We start from the raw sequence: 22,266 nt of genomic DNA on the forward strand, positions 1-22,266 counted from the left end.
TCTGCATAAATATATTGAATATATTTGTCTTAAGCAGTAAATATTTTTTTGATTGCCACTCAATGGCACACACACAGCTGTTTCCAGTATAAAAGCGGAAAGGCTGTAGCCTCAGGATTTTGTATTCGCCATTGTCCCTTTTGGTATCAATCCTCTTCCTTCTTTGAGTGAAGACGGAGTGCCTCCATTCTACTAATGTGCTAATTATCCACATTAGCCAAAACGGAGCTCTTATTGCAAATCTGAGTTCAAGTTACAGGAATTTTCAAGCTTCAACTGGTGCTCTTCTGAACAGCGGTCAGATTATCAGCTGCCTGTTCTGCAAACCATTCCCTATTAAAGCAAAGAGTTTTTTTCATACCAAATACAGGTCATATTTGTAGTGTTACATTAGAGTCACAGATTTGGTCTCTCTTAATGCTTTTCCCCATTCTATTCACCTTCATCAACCTTAAACATAGAACTGTCCAGCCTGCATGGATGCCTTCTACAATTACTGCCAAGGTCATGTCACAATTGGTGACATGAGCTATGGTTGTTCAGAATCAGGGAGAAATGCTACACTTTGTTGCAAGCCCATCTCAGTTAACTGTGGCTTGAGTGAAAAGCAATTGGCCTCATCTAGCTTAGTCAGTAACTTTGATCTGTACTAGCCATGACAGTAGAACATGTCTCAAGAAAAGCAATTGCAAAACCAGATAAATGGGCCCCCACCAGGAGGGGAAAGAAAGTTAAATTCACTAGTTAAGTTTTCCTAAGAGGAGACAGACAGTTGAGTGCAAGGAAGATAAAACAAAATAAAACAGTACACATGTTAAGTGTACAAGAGGGACAATTCTAGGAGCAATATTGGTTATACACCAGTAATATCAGGGTTAATTATAGGCAATTCACGCCAGAGCTACAGCCATTCAGGCATTTCCATGTTAAATTCAGATAAGTTATGACAACATGAGGCGCAGGTAGGCTTGAAAATTTACAACCTGAACTTGATAAATGAAGATTGAAATTTTGTGAAGCTGAGTACAATACTAAATGAGTCGAATTCACTGCAATAAAATATAACTTGACTCTGCTGTGCTGAATTTGGAATCGCCCAGATCACAAGATTACAGTAATGCATGAATGAGTCTTTATTAAGAAGCATTTAATGGTTTTGGGATTTTTTATTTTTTTTTTGAAAAACACCAGTACAAAAAGACAAAACAGCAGAACATTTTCTCAGTCAGCTTAACTTATAGTTCGTATAAAGAATACATCAGGTATTTTGTAAAAGTTTATAAAAGCACTCTACAACGAAGTCTTTCACAATGACCAAAATAACCTTACAAATACAATATGATCTGCAAAAACTAGGTGTAAACACAGATATTAAATAATGATGAGCAGACTGTAGGAAACTAATGAAGGACACCAACTGCTTATTGTTTTATGGAAGTAATGATAGACACATACAATATTTGAGATGATTATTTTGAAGTCTTCACTGAATTCTTGCTCCAATCACCTGAACAGGTAGAAGTAGTGAACCCAACCCTCAGGACGTCAAGTTAATGAAGGCAATAAAAAATATTCTACTTCCTATCAATTTATCTATAAAATTTTCATCAAACCCTTTACCAGAAGGATTTGGTCCTTAAAATTCCATGATCTGAAAACACATTTGAAGAATTATCAAATACTTTCCTTAATAAACATGGCACTACAATATCTCAAGGAGTTTATCTGGCTAGGAATGTACCATGTTTGATCTCCAGTTTGTACTGAGTTGCTGGTAATCAGGACTGGGGGGTGGGGGGAGGCGGTGTGTGGTGGTGGTGTGGCAGCAAAAAAAAAAAAAACAACCAGCTGCTGTGCCTGCTCCCGATCTAGTCATCACCAACTGGATTGGCATATCTGGGCAAAGTTAGGGTCAAGGTCAGCTGGGATATCCCGTACAGGGTTAACTTCTTGACACTGCATCATGCCAGTAGGACAAAAACAGAAAAAGGACCACAGGTTTGCACAAAATTGACAACAAAAACTGCTACAAGAGACACAAAATTTGTCTAAGTAGAACAATGTGTGTCTCAAACCAAGCTGCGCTTTTTAGAGAACATCAGACGACATCACACCAAAATCGACCTAAACTACATCAATAATTTACTATACCACAACTATGTCTGGTATTGTACAATAAATCATAATTGTGTAAAATTCATCTGTCAATAGCAGAGTAATTACAAAATACATCCTTACTGAGAAAAGGAACAGTAAAGGAGCACACTAACAGGCTATGTTCCAGCTCTTGGCATACATCACTCAATATGCTGCACCTAATAATGTCACACAAGCCATCACTGCCAACCACAGGTGTGAAGAAGGATAGACTCATGTCTCAAGTGGGGAGCTGAGTTTATTTTGCAGCAGCGAGTGCAACAGTGCAGCTATTTTGCAATAGTGCGTGACGTGGCTGAATTATCTTGGAAATTGGATTCTAAATCAATGTAACAAATGTTTGAGTGGGTGACAGCAGTGTACAAAGGACTTACCCTTTAGCTGCATTTTAGGAGTTAACACATTATATATCTTGAAAACTATTCACATCTATTTGACTTTAAATTATTGAATAAACATTCACTAAAAACTTAAACTCCATTCTTTTCTTAGCTGCATCTGACATTTTGAAAAAGTAGAATTATTTTGTAGTCTGAAAAGCTTTAAGTTTAAATGCTTTAAATCAGAATTCAGATTTGAGCACATTATAAGATCAGTGAACATGAGTTGCACTTTCTTTTTAAAATTATTGTTTCAACTAGAATTATTATACAATTACCCTCTCCCCAGTGGGCACAGTAGTGCAATTATCTGCAATATGTCATCAGTAAATATGTACATGTCCAATGTTAACCTAAACCTAATAGTTAACTCTGGTCTCTACAACATGAAACTGGTCAGATAAACGATCTGAGTTTTTACAATAACTTCACCTATAATGTTCTTTCCTAAGTTGTCATTCATTGTATCTTAACAGGTGTAAATATTGGTAAGTGAAATCAGTTAAACTCATCAGGTTTGCCATTAATCACAAAGATCAAGATATTAATTTCTAATCACTAAGATGCCCAAATGGTCCAAATCAGTACATAAAAATTAAATATTACATTAAACAGGTAAAAGCATCAAATTAGTGTCATCAAATTAGTGTCAGCAATATAATGATATAATTGTTGTAATTAAACATTGATCCTATATCAAACTGACTGGCCCTTGTATTAAAACAATACCACTTGCTCAATGCCTACCAACCTGGCCCTTCAACCATAATAGTAGATTAAAGACACAGAGGATTCAACTTTCTTAATGTATTGAGGATCACAGTGTGGCTAAAACCATCACTACTGTAGAGTCTGTTAATGAACATAAAGCTGATAAGGTAAAGTGGCAATGCATACCCTATGGTATAGAATATTATAGAGTTACTGCAGCATGTATGTGCCTGTCTATTTCCACTTTACACGGTCCAGAAATTGACGATTTTGTTGCAAGACCTGGCGGTTCGTCTTCCCCTATGAAGAAAATCACATAACAAGTTACATTTAAATGATGCACTGAAAAAAGTTAAATTATCAAAATTGAACACAAATCAAGCTTTTGGCACATTCTGGTCTGGGGGTTCAGCAGATAGTAGACAGAAAAAAGTCTATTCTGATTAATTATGCTGTTAAGAGATGTACTGTGGAGGGATTTGGGAGGGGGAATGTTGGCAGAATGAGCAAAAAGCTCAATATTGTGACTTGTTCAAGTATTTTCACAATGCCTATTTTTAAAAAAAAGCACAAGTGAATAGAACGCTAGCATTCTCCACCACCAACCACTGGACTTTTGGTGATACTTTTCTAGGAATGGAGAAAGGAGGTGGGAGGAGTGGTTTTGCATCCAAGTCTGAAATTGGTTAGCAGGACAACCCGATATCTCCATTGATCAGCATACAGAGTGTTGACCTTAAACTCCAACCTCCATGTGGTCTTTTCCCGTGTATTCATATTGTAAACTTCTGATTTCTGCAAAACTACATTCCAGCTCCATGGATGACGAAAAAGATAAAGACTAAGGTGAACAGCAAAAGGGTGCATATGACGGATGTCAGGTTGACAATACAAGTGAGAACCAGGCTGAAATTAGAACGCTTATACGGGAAGTTGAAAAAGAAATAAGTGAAGCAAAGAGAGAGCATGAGAAGAGGCTTGTAGCTAACATAAAAGGGAATCCAAAGGTTTTCTAGAGGCATATAAGTAGTTAAAAAGATGGTAAAAGGAAGCATGGAGCTGATTAGGGACCACACAAGGAGACAGAGGACATGGTTGAGATACAAACTGATTACTTTGCATCTGCCTTTACCGAGGAAGAAGATGCTGCCAAAGTTGTAGTAAAAGAGGGGGCGGATGAGACGCTGAAAGGGATAAAAATTGATAAAGAGGAGATTGTAGGAAAGTTGATTGTTGATAAGTCACCAGGACTGAATCAGATGCATCCAAGGACACTGAGGGAAGTAAGGGTGAAAATTGCAGAGGCACTGGTCATAACCTTCCAATCCTCTTTAGATATAGGGATAACGCCAGAGGACTGGAGAATTGCAAATGTTACACCCTTGTTCAAAAATGGGTGTAAGGGTAAACTGAGCAATTACAGTCGTCAGTTTAATCACAGCTCTGGAAAAGCTTTAGAAAAGATAATTTGGGACAAAATTAACAGTCACTTAGACAAATGTGAATTAAGGAAAACCAGCATGGATTTTTTAAAGACAAATTGGGCTTAACTAATTTGATTAAATGTTTTGATGAGGTAATAGAGGGGTTTTGATGAAAGTAATGTGGTTGATGTAGTGTACACGGACTTTCAAAAGGCAATTGATAAAGTGATACATAACTGGCTGGTAAACAAAGCTGAAGCACATAGTATAAAAGGAATAGTGTCAGCATGGATATGAGTTTGGTTGGGTGGCAGGAAACAGAGTAGTGGTGAAAGGTTGTTTTGCAGACTGGAGGAGGGTACAGAATGGGATTCCCCAGGGGTTGGTGCTAAGACCACTGCTTTTCCTGATCTAGATTAATGTCCTAGACTTGGTTGTGCAAGGCACGATTTCAAAATTTGCACAAAAGTATTGTGAACTGTGAGGAGGATAATGGTGGACTTGAAGAGGACAGAGACAGGCTGGTGGAATAGCCAGTCATGCAGCAGATGAAATTTAATGCAGAGGGGTATGAAATGATACATTTTGATAGGAAGAATGAGGGAAATGTCATGATCAGAAGACATGAAGGAATATATATATATCTACGTCACCCTGGCTACTTTATAAAATTATTACTTTTCTTTTAAAATGGACAAATGACTGATAAAATGGCCATTGCTGACTATATGATGGTAGCTCTGAAAGTTTCTGAGCATCTAAAAGTGGGCAAAGGCTAACATATCAAACCCCTGGAATGTGACACTCCTTGCATTGTATAAACATTCCAGCCAAACCAACACAAGATGTCTACACCAACTAGCTAGGGACAAAGGCAGAGCTATCTGTGATTCCTCATCTCCAACGTTATGCTAATAGTCCTTGTTAGTGGAATAGCTCAACCCAAATCCACCCTGTCACATAACTGAGACTGGAGTTGTTTGAATTGCTTTAATTGTACAGCTTTCGGATTCCATCTCCAATTTGCTACTTAACATCTGACGGGCAGGCCATACAGAAACAAGCTCTGACCAGGTTTGATAACTGGCCCCCATCTAATCTGATTCTGCTGGGAAGAGCTGTACTATCACCTAAAGAACTGATTCAATCTCTGTGTGCCTACTTCATCTTGGGACATCAACGAACATTGCTAACCTGCGAATACGCCTAGAGGAGCAGAGAATCCTCACAGCTAGGGATGCAGCCGTTAGAGCAGACAGCTATGATCTCACCCACAGGCCTGTAAACTCAGGCAGATCCTTTCCAAACCATACCCGAGCATTGGAAAGATAAGCAGGGCCACTTAGGAAAGGGTCCCCAACCAGAAAAGAAAACTCAAAAGAGGGTGTGAGAAGCCCCAAGGCAGCCCGAAAGGAGAACTCCCGGAAGCTGGTGTGTTCTCATTGCAATAAAACAGGCCATTCCAGACATGAATGTTGGAGACTGTGAAGCAAGCCAGTTGGCCTAGTAGGCCTTCACATGAGTAGCACCCGAGGACCACCCCAATGGGTAGTGCAGCAGAGCTGGCAGATCTGCTCGCTACAGACACCGATTTAAAGTGATTGGCAAAAGAACCAAAGGTGACACAAAAATAACCTTTTTTTTAATGCAGGGAGTGGTTAGGATCTGGAATGCACTGCCTGAGAGTGTGGTGGAGTCAGATTCAATTGTGGCTTTCAAAAGAGAATTGGATAATTATCTGAAGAGAAATTATTTGCAGGACTACAGAGAAAACGCACGGCACTGGGACTAGCTGAGTTGTTTCTTGCAGAGAGCCAGCAGAGATAAGACAGGCTGAATGGCTTCCTTCTTTGCTGTAACCATTCTATGATTTTTGTCCAAATATCCTACCATTCAATTAGCTTCTTGTAGAATGCAAAAACCTACCTTCCTCCCAGAAAAAAGCACATCACAATATTAATTTTCACATTTTAAAAAAAATAGGAACTAGCATGCTTTGACTTAGCATGCATTAAGATGTAATAAGGCACTGTGGAAGTACATGAACCAGTATCATATAGCGAAAGAGTAGGGGAATGGGTTTAAGTGGGTAATTTAGAGCTGGCACAGGTATGAAGGACTGAATGTAAAGTTACTTGAAATCAGGGAACAATTCGCATTTTTTTCTCTCTCACTGATGAGTCTCAGCTTACTAATAATTCACTAGAGTGGATTGCCCCTGGTCAGTTGCCTAGCAATAAAACACAATTATGTAATGCTACCTTTGAGAAGTCATTACCTCATTTTATAACTGTGCAACATATTGAAAATTGGTAGCTGTGAGGAAAGAATTAGTTGGAGAGCAGCAGGAAGTTTGCTAATGTAATCTCACTAATGATCCAACATTATATTTTAGTCTTTGCTTGGTAAAGAGGGAAGTAAGATTCTTAAATTGTAATGTCTTAAAATAATTAATTGATGCTACAATTGTACCGCTGCATAGCAATTCAGAAACGGTGCTCACAGAACTTTTAAACTGAGACTGACCCTTACAGAACCCGCAGTTCTGATACAGTTGTATCAGAGTATACAACTCTGATGTCTTAATGAGCTTCACTAACAGAAGATAAGCCAGTGTTTACCAATCCCAAGCGTGAAGAAATATAATCACTGGTATGTAGTGCAAGGGAGCCAGTTAGACCTACAGAGGAACATCTTTGTAAAACATTGCCTTTTCAATTAAAGTTTATTTATACAATAAAATACAAACGTATTGGTGTGCAGGGGACAATTTCAAAGTTTGCAGACTACACAAAACTTGGGAGAATTGTAAACTGTGAGGAAGACAGTGTAGAACTTCAAAAGGACATTGGTACATTGGTGGAGTGGGCAGAAAGGTGGCAGATGAAGTTCAACGTGGAGAAGTGTGAGGTGATGCACTTTGGTACATAGAGCATGAAGAGACAGTATAATATAAATGGTGCTATTCTAAAGGATCTGCAGGAACAGAGAGGCCTGGGTGTATATGTACGTAAGTCTTCAAAGGTGGCAGGTAGAGAGAGCTGTTTCTAAAGCATACAGTATTCTAGGCTTCATTAATAGGGGCATAGAGTACAAGAGCAGAGAGGTTACGATGAACTTATATAAGACACTGGTTAGACCTCAGTTGAGTATTGTGTACAGTTCTGGGCACCACACCAAAGGAAGGATGTAAACGCATTGGAGAGAGTGCAGAAGACGTTTACGAGAATGTTTCCAGGAATGAGACACTTCAGTTATGAGAAAAGATTGGAGAAGTTGTGACTGTTTTCCTTGGAAAGGAGAAGGCAAGGGAGCCAGTTAGAACTGCAGAGGAACATCTGTGTAAAACATTGCCTTTTCAATTAAAGTTTATTTATACAATAAAATACAAATGTATTGGTGTACAGGGGACAATTTCAAAGTTTGCAGACTACACAAAACTTGGGAGAATTGTAAACTGTGAGGATGACAGTGTAGAACTTCAAAAGAACATTGATACATTGGTAGAATGGGCAGATAGGTGGCAGATGAAGTTCAATGTGGAGAAGTGTGAGGTGATGCACTTTGGTACATAGAACATGAAGAGACAGTATAATATAAAGGGCGCTATTCTAAAGGGTGTGCTGGAGCAGAGAGGTCTGGGTGTATATGTACATAAGTCTTCAAAGGTGGCAGGAGACTTGATATAAGGTTTTCAAAATCATGAGGGATGTGGACAAAGTAGATAGGGAGAAACTGTTCCCACTCGTAAACGGATCAAGAACCAGACGGCACAGTTTTAAAGTGTTTTGCAAAAGAAGCAAATGCGAGGTGAGTAAAAACCTTTTCAAACAATGAATAGTTAGGGTCTGGAATGCACTGCCTGGAAGTGTGATGGAGGCAGGTTCAATTGAGGCATTCAAGAGGGCATTGGATGATTATCTAAATAGAAACATGTTTCATAACAATGTTACGGGGAAAAGGCATGAGATTGGCACTAAGTTAAAATGCTCAGAGAGCTGGTGTAGACACGATGGGCCGAACGGCCTCCTTCGACACCATAACAATGCTGTGATTCTGTGCAGTAGCTTAATGGAAAAGGAACTTGTTATCAAGGAACTCAGTTTATTAACTAATTATAATGTATAAGTTCTTAATTGGTTTCTCCATTTTTAGACCTTGTTAAAAACTTCTGGTATAACCATGCAGGAGACATGGTTTGTCATATAGTAACAATAACTTGCATGTATGTAGCATCTTTAATATATAAAATCATCCCAAAGTGCTTGACAAGGGTGTCCTCAATAAAAACATTTCTGACACTGAGCCATAGGTTGAAATATCAGGGCAGATGACCGAAAGCTTGGTCAATGATCAAGGTTTTAAGAAGCACCTTATAAAGAGAGGTGAAAGACAGAGAGGTTCAGGGACAGAATTCCAGAATTTGGGGACTCTGCAGCTACAGGTGATCACCAATGGTGCAACAATTAAAATCGGGGAACTGGAAGAGGCCAGAATTACAGCAGTATAGATATCTCAAAGGATTGTATGGATGAAGGAGATTACAGAAATAGGGAGGGGCGAGGCCACGGAGGGATTTGATAGCAAGGATGAGGGTTTTATAATTGATGTGTTGTCAAACCAGGAGCCAAGGTATGTCAGTGAGCACAGCGGTAAATGGGACAGGATTTGCTGCAAGTTTAAATACAGGCAACAGTTTTGGGCAAGTTTACGGAAAGAAAAAGATGGAGGCCAGCCAGGAGAGCATTGGAATAGATAAGTTTAGAGGTAACAAAAGACATGGGTGAGTGTTTCAGTGCAGATGAGCTGAGACAGGGACTGACAGGGTGATGTTACGAAGTAAGAAAAGCAATAAAATAGCGAATTGCAATGTTAATCAGAATTTGAAGATTTGATCAACCTGAATACAGTACTGAGCTCCAAATTATAGTGCATTTATCGTCATCATCCAAAATTTTTGTTAAGTATAACTAAAATGTTTACTTAAGTTCTACTGCAGGTACTATATACTTAATACTAATGAGCATCTGACCTTGACAGTTCAACAATCTTACTGATTATGAGGAATGGATAAAACACATACATTATAAATAAATGTATCCTCTAATAGTCATGTGAAAATGTTGGTGGAAGACCAAAGAGATGGAGAATCAACTCTATTTCTCATAGCACCCACCACATCAAAGATCTGTTTTAAAATATTAAGATAAGTGTTGCAGTGTTCAAGAAGGAGGCATCATATGCATGTTAGGCACATTCCCACAGGAGGGGGTGGAAATTAGAGTGTAAACTGTGCCAGGGCTTTAAAATGACGGAATCAAGGACTTGGGGATGGAATTTTGACTTTATATTTGTCATTTAAAGCTAGTTATATTGAATCCAATGAAAAAGTGCATTTTTAAAAAATTTATTCATTCATGGGATGTGGGCGTAACTGGCTAGGCTAGCATTTATTGCTTATCCCTAATTGCCATTGAGAAGATGGCAGTTCTTGAACTGCTGCAGGCCGTGTGCTGTAGGAACATTCGCGGTGCTGTTATAGGGAGAGTGTTCCAGGATTTTGACCCAGCTACAGTGAAGGAATAGCAATATAGTTCTAAGTCAGGATGGTGTGTGGGGCTTGGAGGGGAACCTGAAGGTGGTGGTGTTCCCATACATCTGCAGCCTTGTCTTCTAGGTGATAGAGGCTGCAGGTTTGGAAGGTGCTGTCGGAGGAGCCTTGGTGAGATGTGAGATGCTACAGAGCATCTTGTAGATGGTACACATGGCTGCCACTGTATGTCAGCGGTGGAAGAAGTGAATGTTGAAAGTGGCGAATGGGGTGACAATCAAACGGGCTGCCTTAAGTGTTGTTGGAGCTGCACTCATCCAGGAAAGTGGAGAGTAATCCACCACACTCCTGACTTGTGTCTTGTAGATGGTGGACAGGCTTTGGGGAGCCAGGAGGTGAGTTATTCGCTGCAGAATTCCCAGCCCCTTACCTGTTCTTGTAGTCACTATTTATTTAGCTAGTCCAGTTCATTTTCTGGTCAATAGTAACTCCCAGGATGTTGATAGTGGGGGATTCAGTGATGGTAATACCATTGAATGTCATGGGGAGATTCTCTCTCTTATTGGAGATACTGCAAAGAACCTATTTTTTATTTTTCTTGGCTTTGAAAAACTGCCATGGCTGCAGTTGAAAAACATGTTCACTGGAACAGGATGAGGAATATCTACAATATTGCTATCCTGGAACATAGGGTGCCATAAGAAAACAGAATGGTGCTGGAAAGGAGTTCTGGACAAGGGGGAACTGCTTAATGACAGCATTTTAATTAGCTCCTGACCAGGCGACCAGGGCTTTGTGTGGTAACATTGCAAGCAGAACAGCTTCTAGCCTGCAAAGAGATAAGACCTAGAACCTCTCTCTCCTGTGCTTGTAAGATTCCAGCAATTCTGCCATAATAGTTAGCTGGCTATTCCACACATCTCAGTAACCTGCTTTCTCTGAAAACCCCTGTTATGAGGAAAAGGGGTAAAATCACCATTGGGACATTGAAAAGCAAGTTATTTCAACCAGTGAGCTACAGACTGAAAGTGCTGGGAGACCATCTCATGTCATCAACAGCAAACTGCAAGAAATTTGGAAGACATCCATCAAAATTAACCCATCTAATCCTGTACTCCGGGTTGGTGCTATTGAACTGTTTTATCTCACCCTTAAAATCCATGTTTTATGTGTGTGTGTTAAAAGTACGGGTTTAAGAAGGGGTAGGTTTTAAGTTATTGAGTTAGAAGTTAGCAGATCATATTTCTTTCTTTTGCCACTAGTTAAAGACAATTCGTTCAATAAACAGTTATTTACTTGTTAAGTTTACAAACCTGGTGCTTGTATTCCATTAACCTAAATTAAACAGTTCGGTAGAATGGGGGCAAGCTGGAGGTTTGGTCAAACTTTTCACATTTGTCGCAGCTCGGAGAACAGTGGGGCTTGGTATTTACAGGCATTATCTCCAGTGAGTTGTGACAATGCTCATTGCCTCAAACTTGTGCAGTGCAAATGTTACTTTACACTTATTAGCATAAGTCTGAATATTGTCCAGGTCTTGTTGCATATGGACACAGACTGCTTTAAAAGGGGTGGATTAATAATTAATTATTTCATATTGATTAGCCTCAAGGACCTTTTAAAAAGATGAATTTTGTGACTACTACTTTTAATTTTTAATCATCTATTTACATATTGCAACAATCACGAAAGATAACAGATCTTCTTCATTACCTAGTCTCAACTAACACAAAACTAACAGAATATTTGGTAAGTAGGCACTTATTTTTTAAATCAAAGTTCCTTCTGCATTATTTACAACTTGGGTAAAGATTCCTGCTATTGTGTACTTAAAGATGAAATTGTAAAGACATCCTTTATATACCTGGTATCAATGTTTTGATACAATAGCACCCTCATGAGGCTTTAAAAGGTTGTTGCACCATTATACTCAAACCAGCACATCCGACAGGAAAGGAAGTGCTTTTGGATGTATGCATCAGAATAAGATGCTCCACAAACAAGAGGTGCATTCAAATTTTTGCTCAATTACCTATAGTACTGAAAGAGAAATGCCACACATCATTTCACCTGGAGATTGATAACAGTGTAGAGTCCAAATTGTACAATGTTTCTGGAAACAGCCTTCATAGATTAAATTATTTTTTATCACTCCATGTTTTTGTTACATCTTTAAAAATGCAAGTTAGTGTATTTATGAATTTTTAATTTTTTGGTACTATATGATGAAATATAATCTTATTCAGGTTTCCAGTACCGCAGCAAATAGGCTTATCTTTTATTCATATTATATATGAGGCGTGACGTTAATCAATTCCTAGAAAATGAGCAGTCCACTTTGCACATTATAAAAGTTTCTCTCTACGTTGAGTTCACAATCAGTCTAAGACCTTTACAACAGATTTCTACATTTTGCTTGTTCTATCTTTATTAGTCCCCAAATAAAAATGACAATTGGTTACAATGAATATCAAATTGAAAGATAGCTTTTTACTCCAATTGAGCAGGAAGTGGACTGGGTATCTAAATTAATTTCGCTCAGGACCCTCTTCATCCCTGTGTGGTGCATTATAATACAAAACAGCAAGGTACTTTCATACAAGCTATAATACATACTGTTGTCTATAACAAACTTGTGAATATAGTTGGTACTTGCAAGATATCTTACCTAACCCTGAGGATGAAGAGACACTATCTGCAATGGAGCCGGTTTCTGTCTGGTCTGAAGAAAGACCATCCATTAAAGGCAGTGACAATTCTGATGAAGGAATGGAAGAGTCATATATCCCAGAGTCACGGGGCATTTCAGGCAGGTTCACAGCTGCCACCATCCGTGGCAAGGGTCTCAGCAGAGAACTGGCATCTTGATGATCAGAAACATCTGCATCTCCAATAATGCTCAAGTGCTGAATTATGGAATAGGACACTGAATTAACTGGGGTGACATCTGCAGTGGTTTTCAAGTGAAAATCATGCTCAGTTTCTGGCTGTTTAAAAACCACCTCATTCAGGACAAGACCAGAGTCAACTCTAACTGGTCCTTGATGATGTGAGAGCAGGGGAAGATGTGGCAGTAGCTGCTTCTCAAACCAGTCAGGCTCTTGCTCGATAAGTTGCTTCATATTAGAAATGGCTATGTACAGGGAGCGTCCAGATTTAGTTCTGAAGTAGTTACTTTTACGAATGTTCACTTCACGTGGGTCTCGGTCTGGGTGGCTGTGATCTCGAGCATGTAAATGAGAATATAGCTGAGGGAAATGGTCCATCAGTTTGTATTTGCATGCCAAATCTAAGATACCAGGAATGTCTGCTTCGCAGGAGTAGTCAAAATAGATGGCGATGAACTTGGAGGGGTTGCCTGAATTTAGTCGGGCCTGGCGCAGCCTCTCTGCTATCATAGAAACAGCAACAATAAAATGTTCTCCCTGCCCACCATCTCTAGAGCTGCCTTTATGTTTACGATGCTTCTTTTCTACAAAGAACTTCATTCCTTTCGAACAAATAACGATGATATAATGGGACTCCATGATCTGCCGACTGAGCCAATCCATTTGCCCCTCCTTACAGATTTCCAAATGTTCCCATAAATCCAAGGCAACCTATTTAAAAACAAAACAAAAAAACCTCAATTTCTATAGAAGATAGGACAGCCCTCTCATCAAATGTAGTTTTAAAAATATATAATACTGGCTTTCCCCGTGCACAATAACATTGTTACAAGTGAGTTTAATGCAATTCCATTCTCTCCAAATAAAGCCAAATGACTCCATTTCCCTTTACTCCTAATCAGGAGTGTACTGACGGTTTACAGACCATGATCAATAAGTTGGGAGCCATTGCTTGCTGTTTTAAGAATACAGAGTTCAGTCAAATTACTAAACTTAATCTGTATATTCAGGATAAAAGATATCCATTTTGGTGAAAAGGCACAATATACAAATGTGGTATCTTCTAATGCACAGGAAGAAAGATTGTAGTTTGGAAACAGAAAACCATTCTAAAGGATTCATATTGAGAGATCAACACATGAAAATGTGATGTTATGTTCACTTCTTTATGAATTCAGATGATGTTCTTGATTGGTCTCCCAGTCAGTTAGTTATTGCTTGCTGGGAAACATGTGCAACTAAAAATGACAGCAGTTCTTACCCAGAATCACCCAAGGCTAGATGATGACTATGGTGACACTGAAAAGTGGCAGCAAGCAAACAGAGGTCATATCTATACCAGTAACCTTGGAGACAGAAAGACGCAGCATGACATTGGATATAACCTAAAAAGATACGCAGGGAACTACTAATAGTCTGTCTGTAGCTAGCTGCTTTCAGTTTTGTTGTGCAGAACATTAAATTTATTCAGGTTTTGTTGAAACCGTAATGTGTTTTGTGCTGGTTAAAACAAAGTACAAGGACAGAAAGCTCCAAATACGGGCAGCAGAGTAATGGGTGAGTTTACGTGAGTTCAGATGTGAACTGAGTCTTGAGGGTTTTTAGATCATCTGAAAATATATTCTTAGTTCTTTTACAAACCATAAATTTCTGTGCAGAAAGTTGATGCACAAAATTCAATGAAGGCAAAATTCATAGCAGTTGCAATTTTTTTTCAACAGATGTCAGTTTCATAAAACATCTTCAATATACAGGCGCCACTTTTAAAATTGATTAAAACTTCTTCACAGTATAAAGTGTGGCAGATTTGAAAAGATTCAGATGCTTTCGCTAACAAGAATTCTTGCCAATACTTTTTCCAAGTAACTTGCACAGAGAAAGCAAATTTACCTCACAGCCACAGAAGTCCTGCAGGAAGAATGCAAAGCACTGAACGACACTGAGGTGTTTCTGACAGTCTTTACTGGAATAACAAATGAAAACTTTTGGCTTGGACCGAGGAGATGGAGATGATTCAGAATTCTCCTCATCCAGTTCCGAATACACCGGATCTAAGAAAAGAACAGAGAGCAACCTTAATATGTGAGCAGTTCAACCCAGACATAATTCCTCAACCACCCACCAAAGTATCCTTGCCCTGAATAGCAATACAAGGTTTGAACCTCAAATATGTAGGCTGCTTTAGGGTTGTCAAAACACAATAAGACTCCCAATATATTAGAATATGAACAAAATAATCCTATCAGGTGCCTTTAAAATAATTACAATTCAAGGATTAAGATTAGAACAGGAGCATTGGGTGGAGTTCTCCCAAAATGAAACATAGTGTAGTGGCTGGCGGTTTCGGCAGCCCAGCGTCTGTAATGGTAGCAACTCACACCCGATTCTGCGCTTGGAGCATCATTAATTATGCAGAGGTGCGTTTCACTCCAAATCACCTGGTGGATCAGGAGCTGATTCGTCCGCCTGCCGTCAGCCGGCAGGTTCAAAGGTCCGGGCACCATATTTAAATGCCAGTCCAACATGCAATCTCAATCTCTCCAGCCCACCAGAGATGTCTGCAACCCATAAGAGAAAGGCCAAAAGCCGCCGAACGAATTCTGCACCCCGCTTCACCCACCAGGCACTCCAGGCCTTGGTCAGAGGGGTGCAGGAACAACTTTATCCCATGGATGGCTGCAGGAAACACAGCAGCCTCACTGCTCGGGCCTGCAACACTGTAACAGAGCAGGTCAGCGTGGCTGACACCCGTGCCTGAAGCACTACTCAGTGCAGGAAGAGGAAGAATGATCTCACTCGCTCCGCCAGGTAAATCATCCTTCAAAGCCCTCCAATATCAAACTCTTATCATGGCATCATGTACTCAAATGGTTACTCTCTTCAAGGGTTTAATGCAACCATTAGCGGGGATATCAACATATCAGCACTCGATCTCTCACTGAGACATTCACATCACCACCATCCCATCTAACATGTTGCTCACACTCTATTCTCTGGCCCTTCTGGAGAGGGCTCACCACACACAGGGGACATGCATCTCATCCAGGCTCTGCTCCATCCCTTCTCATCACATACCTTCCTTTCTCCTTCATACAGGCCAAGTTGGCGCACAATAGACATGAGAGTGTGCAGACCAGGGGAGGGATGTCCGACGTCTTCGCCCTCAGTGAATTCAAGGACGCTACAGCTGAGCTGGCTGGGGATGACAGGGATCGCTCCTGTGGAGAAGGGGAGATTGGCCTCTCCAACCAACCTAGTATGGATCACAGCTCCATCAGCTTATCAAATTCTGATGTTCACAGTGAGTCATGTGCAGTCTTATCAAGCTCACACTCATTAACTGAAACTCTCTTTTCTATTTTCTAGGGACAAGCACATCAAGGTCCCCAAGCCAGTCCAGCACCACCAGTGCAAGCCTCTGGACCTCATCCAAGGACGAGGCTCAAGAAGAACCATCATGGTGCTCACACGCACCCTCCACCAGCTCGAAGACACACACGTCAGTGAGGCACAGATGTAGATTAGGCTCAACCTCACTTTCTGGGGAACACCTCACTGATTTGTCCCCAAAGCAGTCAGAGGCAGGAACAGTCCAGGTTTCCAGGACTCAGAGGGCTGCTGGAGACTAGCCACCCGCTCGGTCTGAGTCAGATGATGAACCTCTGGAAGCAGCCGCCAAATCTATGCTGGAGATGCAATGACAGGCAGCGGAATAAAGGCAGATAACTGACAATCACTCGGCAGATTAGAGCAAACGATGGAGGAGTCTGTCGGGTTCTGTCTGATGTCGTGGCTCCAACATGCGAGTGCCTCAAGGTCACCAATGGAAGGCTGGTGACCGCCATAGAGACCTTGGTTCAGCAGCTCCTGCCAGAGTGCACTCCATGGCCTCACACCCTGGTGGACACCATCAAGATATAGGTGACATGGGGACAAAGCACCTTGACCTCCCTCCAGATGCACCATATCCTGCAGGAGTCAGGGCGGGGCCCTTGGGCCTCCACAGGGAAGATGAGCGTCAGCCAGACACCCCAGGGACCTCTTCTCAGGACACTCCGAGAATGTGCAGCCATTCACAGCCCCCTCTGCCTGTGACCCCCATCTACTCCAGCTTCTCAGGCCGCAGAAGGCACTTCTGTCCCTGAGCAGCTGACCCCTATCAGGCTGGGCCCTCCAGGCCTCGGGCCATCAGAGGACGTCCTCCAAGGTCATCACAGACATCAGTATATAGCAGTCAGCAGGCTGGCTCCACCTCTGCTGTGGATGTCGGGGCTGCACCCTGGTGTAGCAGTAGTTAGTAAAACTAAGAAAATTTGAAGTCACGGGTGTGCTAAACATGTAACTAAATCGCAGTTTTGTTAATACATTTGATGGTTATGTGAATGTTCCTGTCAACTGAAAGTGTTGTGATTTTGTACTTTGGAGCCCTCTTATTTTGAGGTTTAGCCCTCCTCCCACTCAGTGATAGTGTCCCAATGTGAGATTAACATTCCTGTGATGTCAACCTCAGTTGAACTATTATCTGCACCCCTCATGTGATGTCAGGGAGATATGTTTAAATCTTTATTGGAAGTGTGTGATGTAAGAGTTTCTAACCCTTCTTCTTCAAGGAGCACTATTGAGTGAGGGCAGCTCATCAGCATTGATATTCTAGCAGCATTTGTGTCTCCTCAGTGGCATTGGCTGAAGAAAGGGTATGCACGGGAGGAGGAGATCCCTCAGCATGTCCACATCTCAGTCGTAGCAGTGTTGGCATCATTAGATCGTAGCAGTGTTGGCATCATTAGATGGTGGCGAAGGTTTCAAGTCTTCTCTCACATTAACCTTCTTCCTAAATGGGCTCTCAGTTTCCAGAGTGAGCTCACTCACAGGGCCCCATGAACCAAAGCAAAGATCATGGGTTGGCGATTCATAAGGCAAGTGTGAATGCGGGACTCGTTCTCACTGCAAGTGGGCAGGGTGGACATCCCCGAGTTGAAAGAAAATGGCATTGAAGGTGAGGACGGATGCAGCCATATTCCCTCACTTGACTTTACTCTTCCTGGAACCTGTCAGCGATTAATGTATCATGGGCAGGTCTCCCACATCTTCCTTCCACCATGGTGAGATCGCACTCATACTGACCCTCAGCAGCTCCTGAGGTTCCTAGGTCTCCAGATCTTCATCCTCTGATGAGCTCTCATCCTCCTCCAGGTCATCCTCTGGCAGGGGGTCACCTCTTTGCATAGCCAGATTGTGAAGGGCGCAATACACTGTGATGATGTTGGGAGTGTATTGGAGTGAGCCACCTGAGCGGTCCAAGCATCTGAAGCGCATCTTCATAAGCCTTATGGTCTGCTCTATAAGGGAGCGTCTGGACATGTGAGCAGCGTTGTGCCTCTCCTCAGAGTGACTCTGAGGGCAACGCACAGGTGTCATCAGCCAGCGTTTCAGTGGGTACCCCTTATCCCCAAGCAGCCATCCCTTCAGATGTAATAGCCCCTCGAAAACCTCAGGCACCTGGGAATGACTCAGGATATAGGAGTCATGGAAACTCCCAGGGTACTGTGCACAAACATGCAGCATGTGCTTCTGGTGATCACACACCAGTTGCATGTTGATGGAATGATAGTCCTTGTGGTTTATAAACATTAAGGTCTGCTGGCATGGAGCCCGTATAGTTACATGGGTGCAGTCTGGTACACCCTGCATTCTTGGGAAGCCTGGAACGACGGCAAAGCCAGTGAATCTCACAGCCTGGCTATCTTTATCCAGAGCAAACCTCACATAATGATGGGCCTTCCTGTAAAGGGCATCTGTGACCTCCTTTATGCTCGATGTGTTGTGGGCTGAGAGATGCCACACAGGTCATCTGTTGATCCTTGGAAAGAACCAGAGACCAAGAAATTGAGTGCAGTGGTCACCTTCAAAGCCACTGGCAGGGGATACCCTACAACTCCATGTGGCATCAGGTCTTCATGAAGAATGTGGCATATGTGATGTACCAGATCTCGGGACAATGCACAGCATTGCCTCTCACTCATTTGTAAATAGGAGACTCTTGGATGATAAGCCCTAGGTCTAGCGAGTCACCCCCATTGTCTGGGTCTCTCCTCCTGACTCTCCTGTCTATGCTGTGGCTCCACTTGACCATGTCCCTCCTGCTGGAGCTGCGCACAGAGTCGCCTCTCCTTCCTTCACCTCCTCTATTGCATTAGGCAGCATTGAGCCCTGGATCTATATCTGCTTTTGCCTTCTTTCTGAAAGGAAACATTGAAGACATTAATGATTCAAGGGGCAAGAAAGCGAAGCTCAGTAGATGACATGTTTGGAGACTATAAGTGTCCATACTTTCTCCTGTCCTACTTGCATGGTGGCTGATGCCACCTTGTCCCTGAGACACTAGCACACACATCGAGGTGACCAAAATGGCACCACAGATATTTAACATCTTGAGCCCTGCATGGGATGCTAAAGTTTCAGTGAGATGAGTGACCCAACCTAGCTCTGTGCTCCAATCTCTGATGTGGCATATTAATGACCACTCAGTTGCTCATGGTCAATGAGTGGATGGTCTTTGACCCATTAGAAGTGTCACACCTGGTAAACGCGTGACAGGCCTTCATTGATGGAATACCATATATATTATAGCTGTGTCTCCCTCACTATTGCCTGCATTCCCAAATTCTACATTTCTATGTGTTACACTTGAAATGCAACAACTGTGATGTGAAGCAATGGACTTCTGAGTATCCCTTTAACAGTGCTAATGAAGTCATTAGCTTTATGTGGCTTTCATTGTAAGGAGGTCTTCCTCCTTTCTTTCTAAGCAGCATCCTGCTCACTCTGGCGACAACAAGAGGTTAGAGGGTGACCCCGGAAAGGTCACCCTTGTGTTCGCCCTTCCCCGACTGCCATTCCACAGCCTCCCCTCCCCGTTGCCTGCCATGAAAACACTGTCGGGAGAAACACAACCTGGTTTTACGATGGCAGGTTTCTGAGTTTTTGCCTCCCGCTGGATCCTGCACTCCTGCCCGCCACGAAACCAGCTGCAGGTGGAATGGGAGAATTTTGCCCACCATTTCAGCAAAATGGCTACATTAATTGGAAAACAGATTGAATTCATGTCACAACACAAGGGGGTTTTATAGGTCAGAAATAGGCAAGCTTTTTTGCCATAAAGAATCCTAGAACCAAGGCATGTGGATTTAAGCTAGAGAAAACTATATAATTGATGATGCAGATCCATTCATTTAATTTTATAACATGTAGACATTGCACATATAAACTGATGCATCAGGAACTGCATTTTCTTTGTAAAATAATTTAAAAGCTTTGCTCATGCCGGTTTGACTTTGATATTTCAACTCATAAAATAAAGTAAGATTTCACATCAAATGTGCTGAAAAAAAGAAATGTGCTGTCAAAGCTTTTTGTCTTACACTCATCAGGACAGGCACAATAATGCCCGATTTCAAAGGAAGAAACAATTTATACTGCATGAGAAGGGGTCTGATTGGTTGGCAAGTTGGCTTTGATTGTTTGAGGCTTTACTATGGAGAATGAAGCAGGGAACTATTGTCCCCCATGCTTCTGTTTAATTTAAAAAAAGGTGCAATGCCCGGATATGTTCCTTTTGCTTGCAGAGGACAGTGCATTCTTCATGGCAATGCCTCAACCAGAGTCGACGTGCCAACCAATCAACACCCTTTCCTCATGCAGTATAAATTGCTCTCTTTGAAATTTGGCATTCTTGCATCTGTCCTGATGAATGCAACATGAAAAGCTTTGACATCATGTTTCTTTTTTCAGCAGTTCCCAAGTTCTATGCTACCAAGCAACTAAACGTATTAATTCTTTTTGGAAGAATTAAACACAAACAACAATAAACATAGTTACATAGCAACCTTCATCTACTTCAAAGAGGATAGTGAAAATTGTGACAGTCCCACGAGGGAAAGCATCTCTGAGAACCAGGACTTAATGAAAATGTGCGTTTATTGGGAATTTTTAAATCGAATAATGTGTTCCATCATATTTCAAAAAATGAATGTTAAATTTACCCATCCTTCATCACTCCATTTGCAGGCCTCTCATTGCTGCTCTGTAACTATCCAGGAAACCCATGAGAAATACCAGGGTGATTTGCCCATCTATTTTGCTCTCTCGCCAAGTAAAAATCAGGAACTTAACACACAAAAAATTGCATGACACAATAGCAAAGTAATTGACATGTCAGATGCTGTATCTCTATATCTCTAGCCTCGCACAGACTGACACTTTTTAAACCCCAATTCCATTTATTTTGTTTCAGCCCAATCAAATATCTGCTAAATTCAATTGTAACCTCTAATCAGAAGGGGTAAATTTGTAGACTAGTTCCTGTCTTATTTCCTGATGAGGAAGCATTTAGTAGATAAAGACAGCAGGATTTTGGCAGAGTTTCACTACAAAACTTGAGAGAGAAGTTAGTTCAGTATATTCTATAAAGCCTGTGTTCTCATGCCCATTAAAAACATCTATTCAAGAGATGTGCACAAGTCTCACTCCAAGGTTTGAGCACAATGCAGGAGGGCACTTCAGCGCAGTATTGAGGAGGTGCTATATTGCTGGGTTCAATCATTCAGATGAGACATTAAATCAAGGCCATATGGACGTAAAGATCCTATTGCATTATTCAAAGAAGAGGAAGTTCTCTGGCTGTCCTGGCTAATATTCGTTATTCAACCAATGCTATTTAAAACAGATTGATTGGTTAATCATTTCATTTGCTGTTTCCGACAACTTGACTGCTATGTAGCATATGGTTTCTGCCCTTGATTGCTGTTGTGTAAGGACTGAATTAGAATATTCCCGTCATAATTGAATAGCCTGTTAACTCTATCCAGAAAGGGGAGGAGGGGAGAAAACTTGTGAGAAAAAGAATTAATTTTTATTCAAGTATTTAAATGTCAGCTGTAGATTCTCTCTAGGCTGTAATGGGAGTCAACTTGCACTATGATATAATAGCAGAACTCCATAGAAGCAACAACACAAGTCCCTTTGCAACCACAATTGGATTTTCATGTCTTCTCATATGCATTTCTTCGAATCTCTTCAAAGCCGGTCCAAGTTAATATTAGGTAATGACAGTTTGATATGATTCAGTAACTACTCTTTTGGCTTTTCTTGCCACT

At 41.2% G+C, this 22,266-nt stretch overlaps 1 protein-coding gene across 1 annotated transcript in view; it reads right to left on the minus strand.

Annotated features, from left to right (window-relative positions):
- Positions 1 to 1,151: 1,151 nt before the first annotated feature.
- The window catches only part of il17rd (interleukin 17 receptor D), a 91,518-nt gene continuing 70,403 nt past the window's right edge, over positions 1,152 to 22,266 (minus strand). The window contains exons 10-12 of the mRNA XM_041192357.1: positions 15,002 to 15,162; positions 12,892 to 13,822; positions 1,152 to 3,548 (exon numbers count right to left, since the gene is read on the minus strand). Of these exons, the coding sequence (XP_041048291.1) occupies positions 3,451 to 3,548; positions 12,892 to 13,822; positions 15,002 to 15,162 (1,190 nt within the window). The 3' untranslated portion in view covers positions 1,152 to 3,450. The remainder of the gene's footprint in view (positions 3,549 to 12,891; positions 13,823 to 15,001; positions 15,163 to 22,266) is intronic.

The sequence above is a fragment of the Carcharodon carcharias genome, chromosome 7 (genome assembly GCF_017639515.1).
Source record: "Carcharodon carcharias isolate sCarCar2 chromosome 7, sCarCar2.pri, whole genome shotgun sequence".
NCBI lineage: Eukaryota > Metazoa > Chordata > Chondrichthyes > Lamniformes > Lamnidae > Carcharodon > Carcharodon carcharias.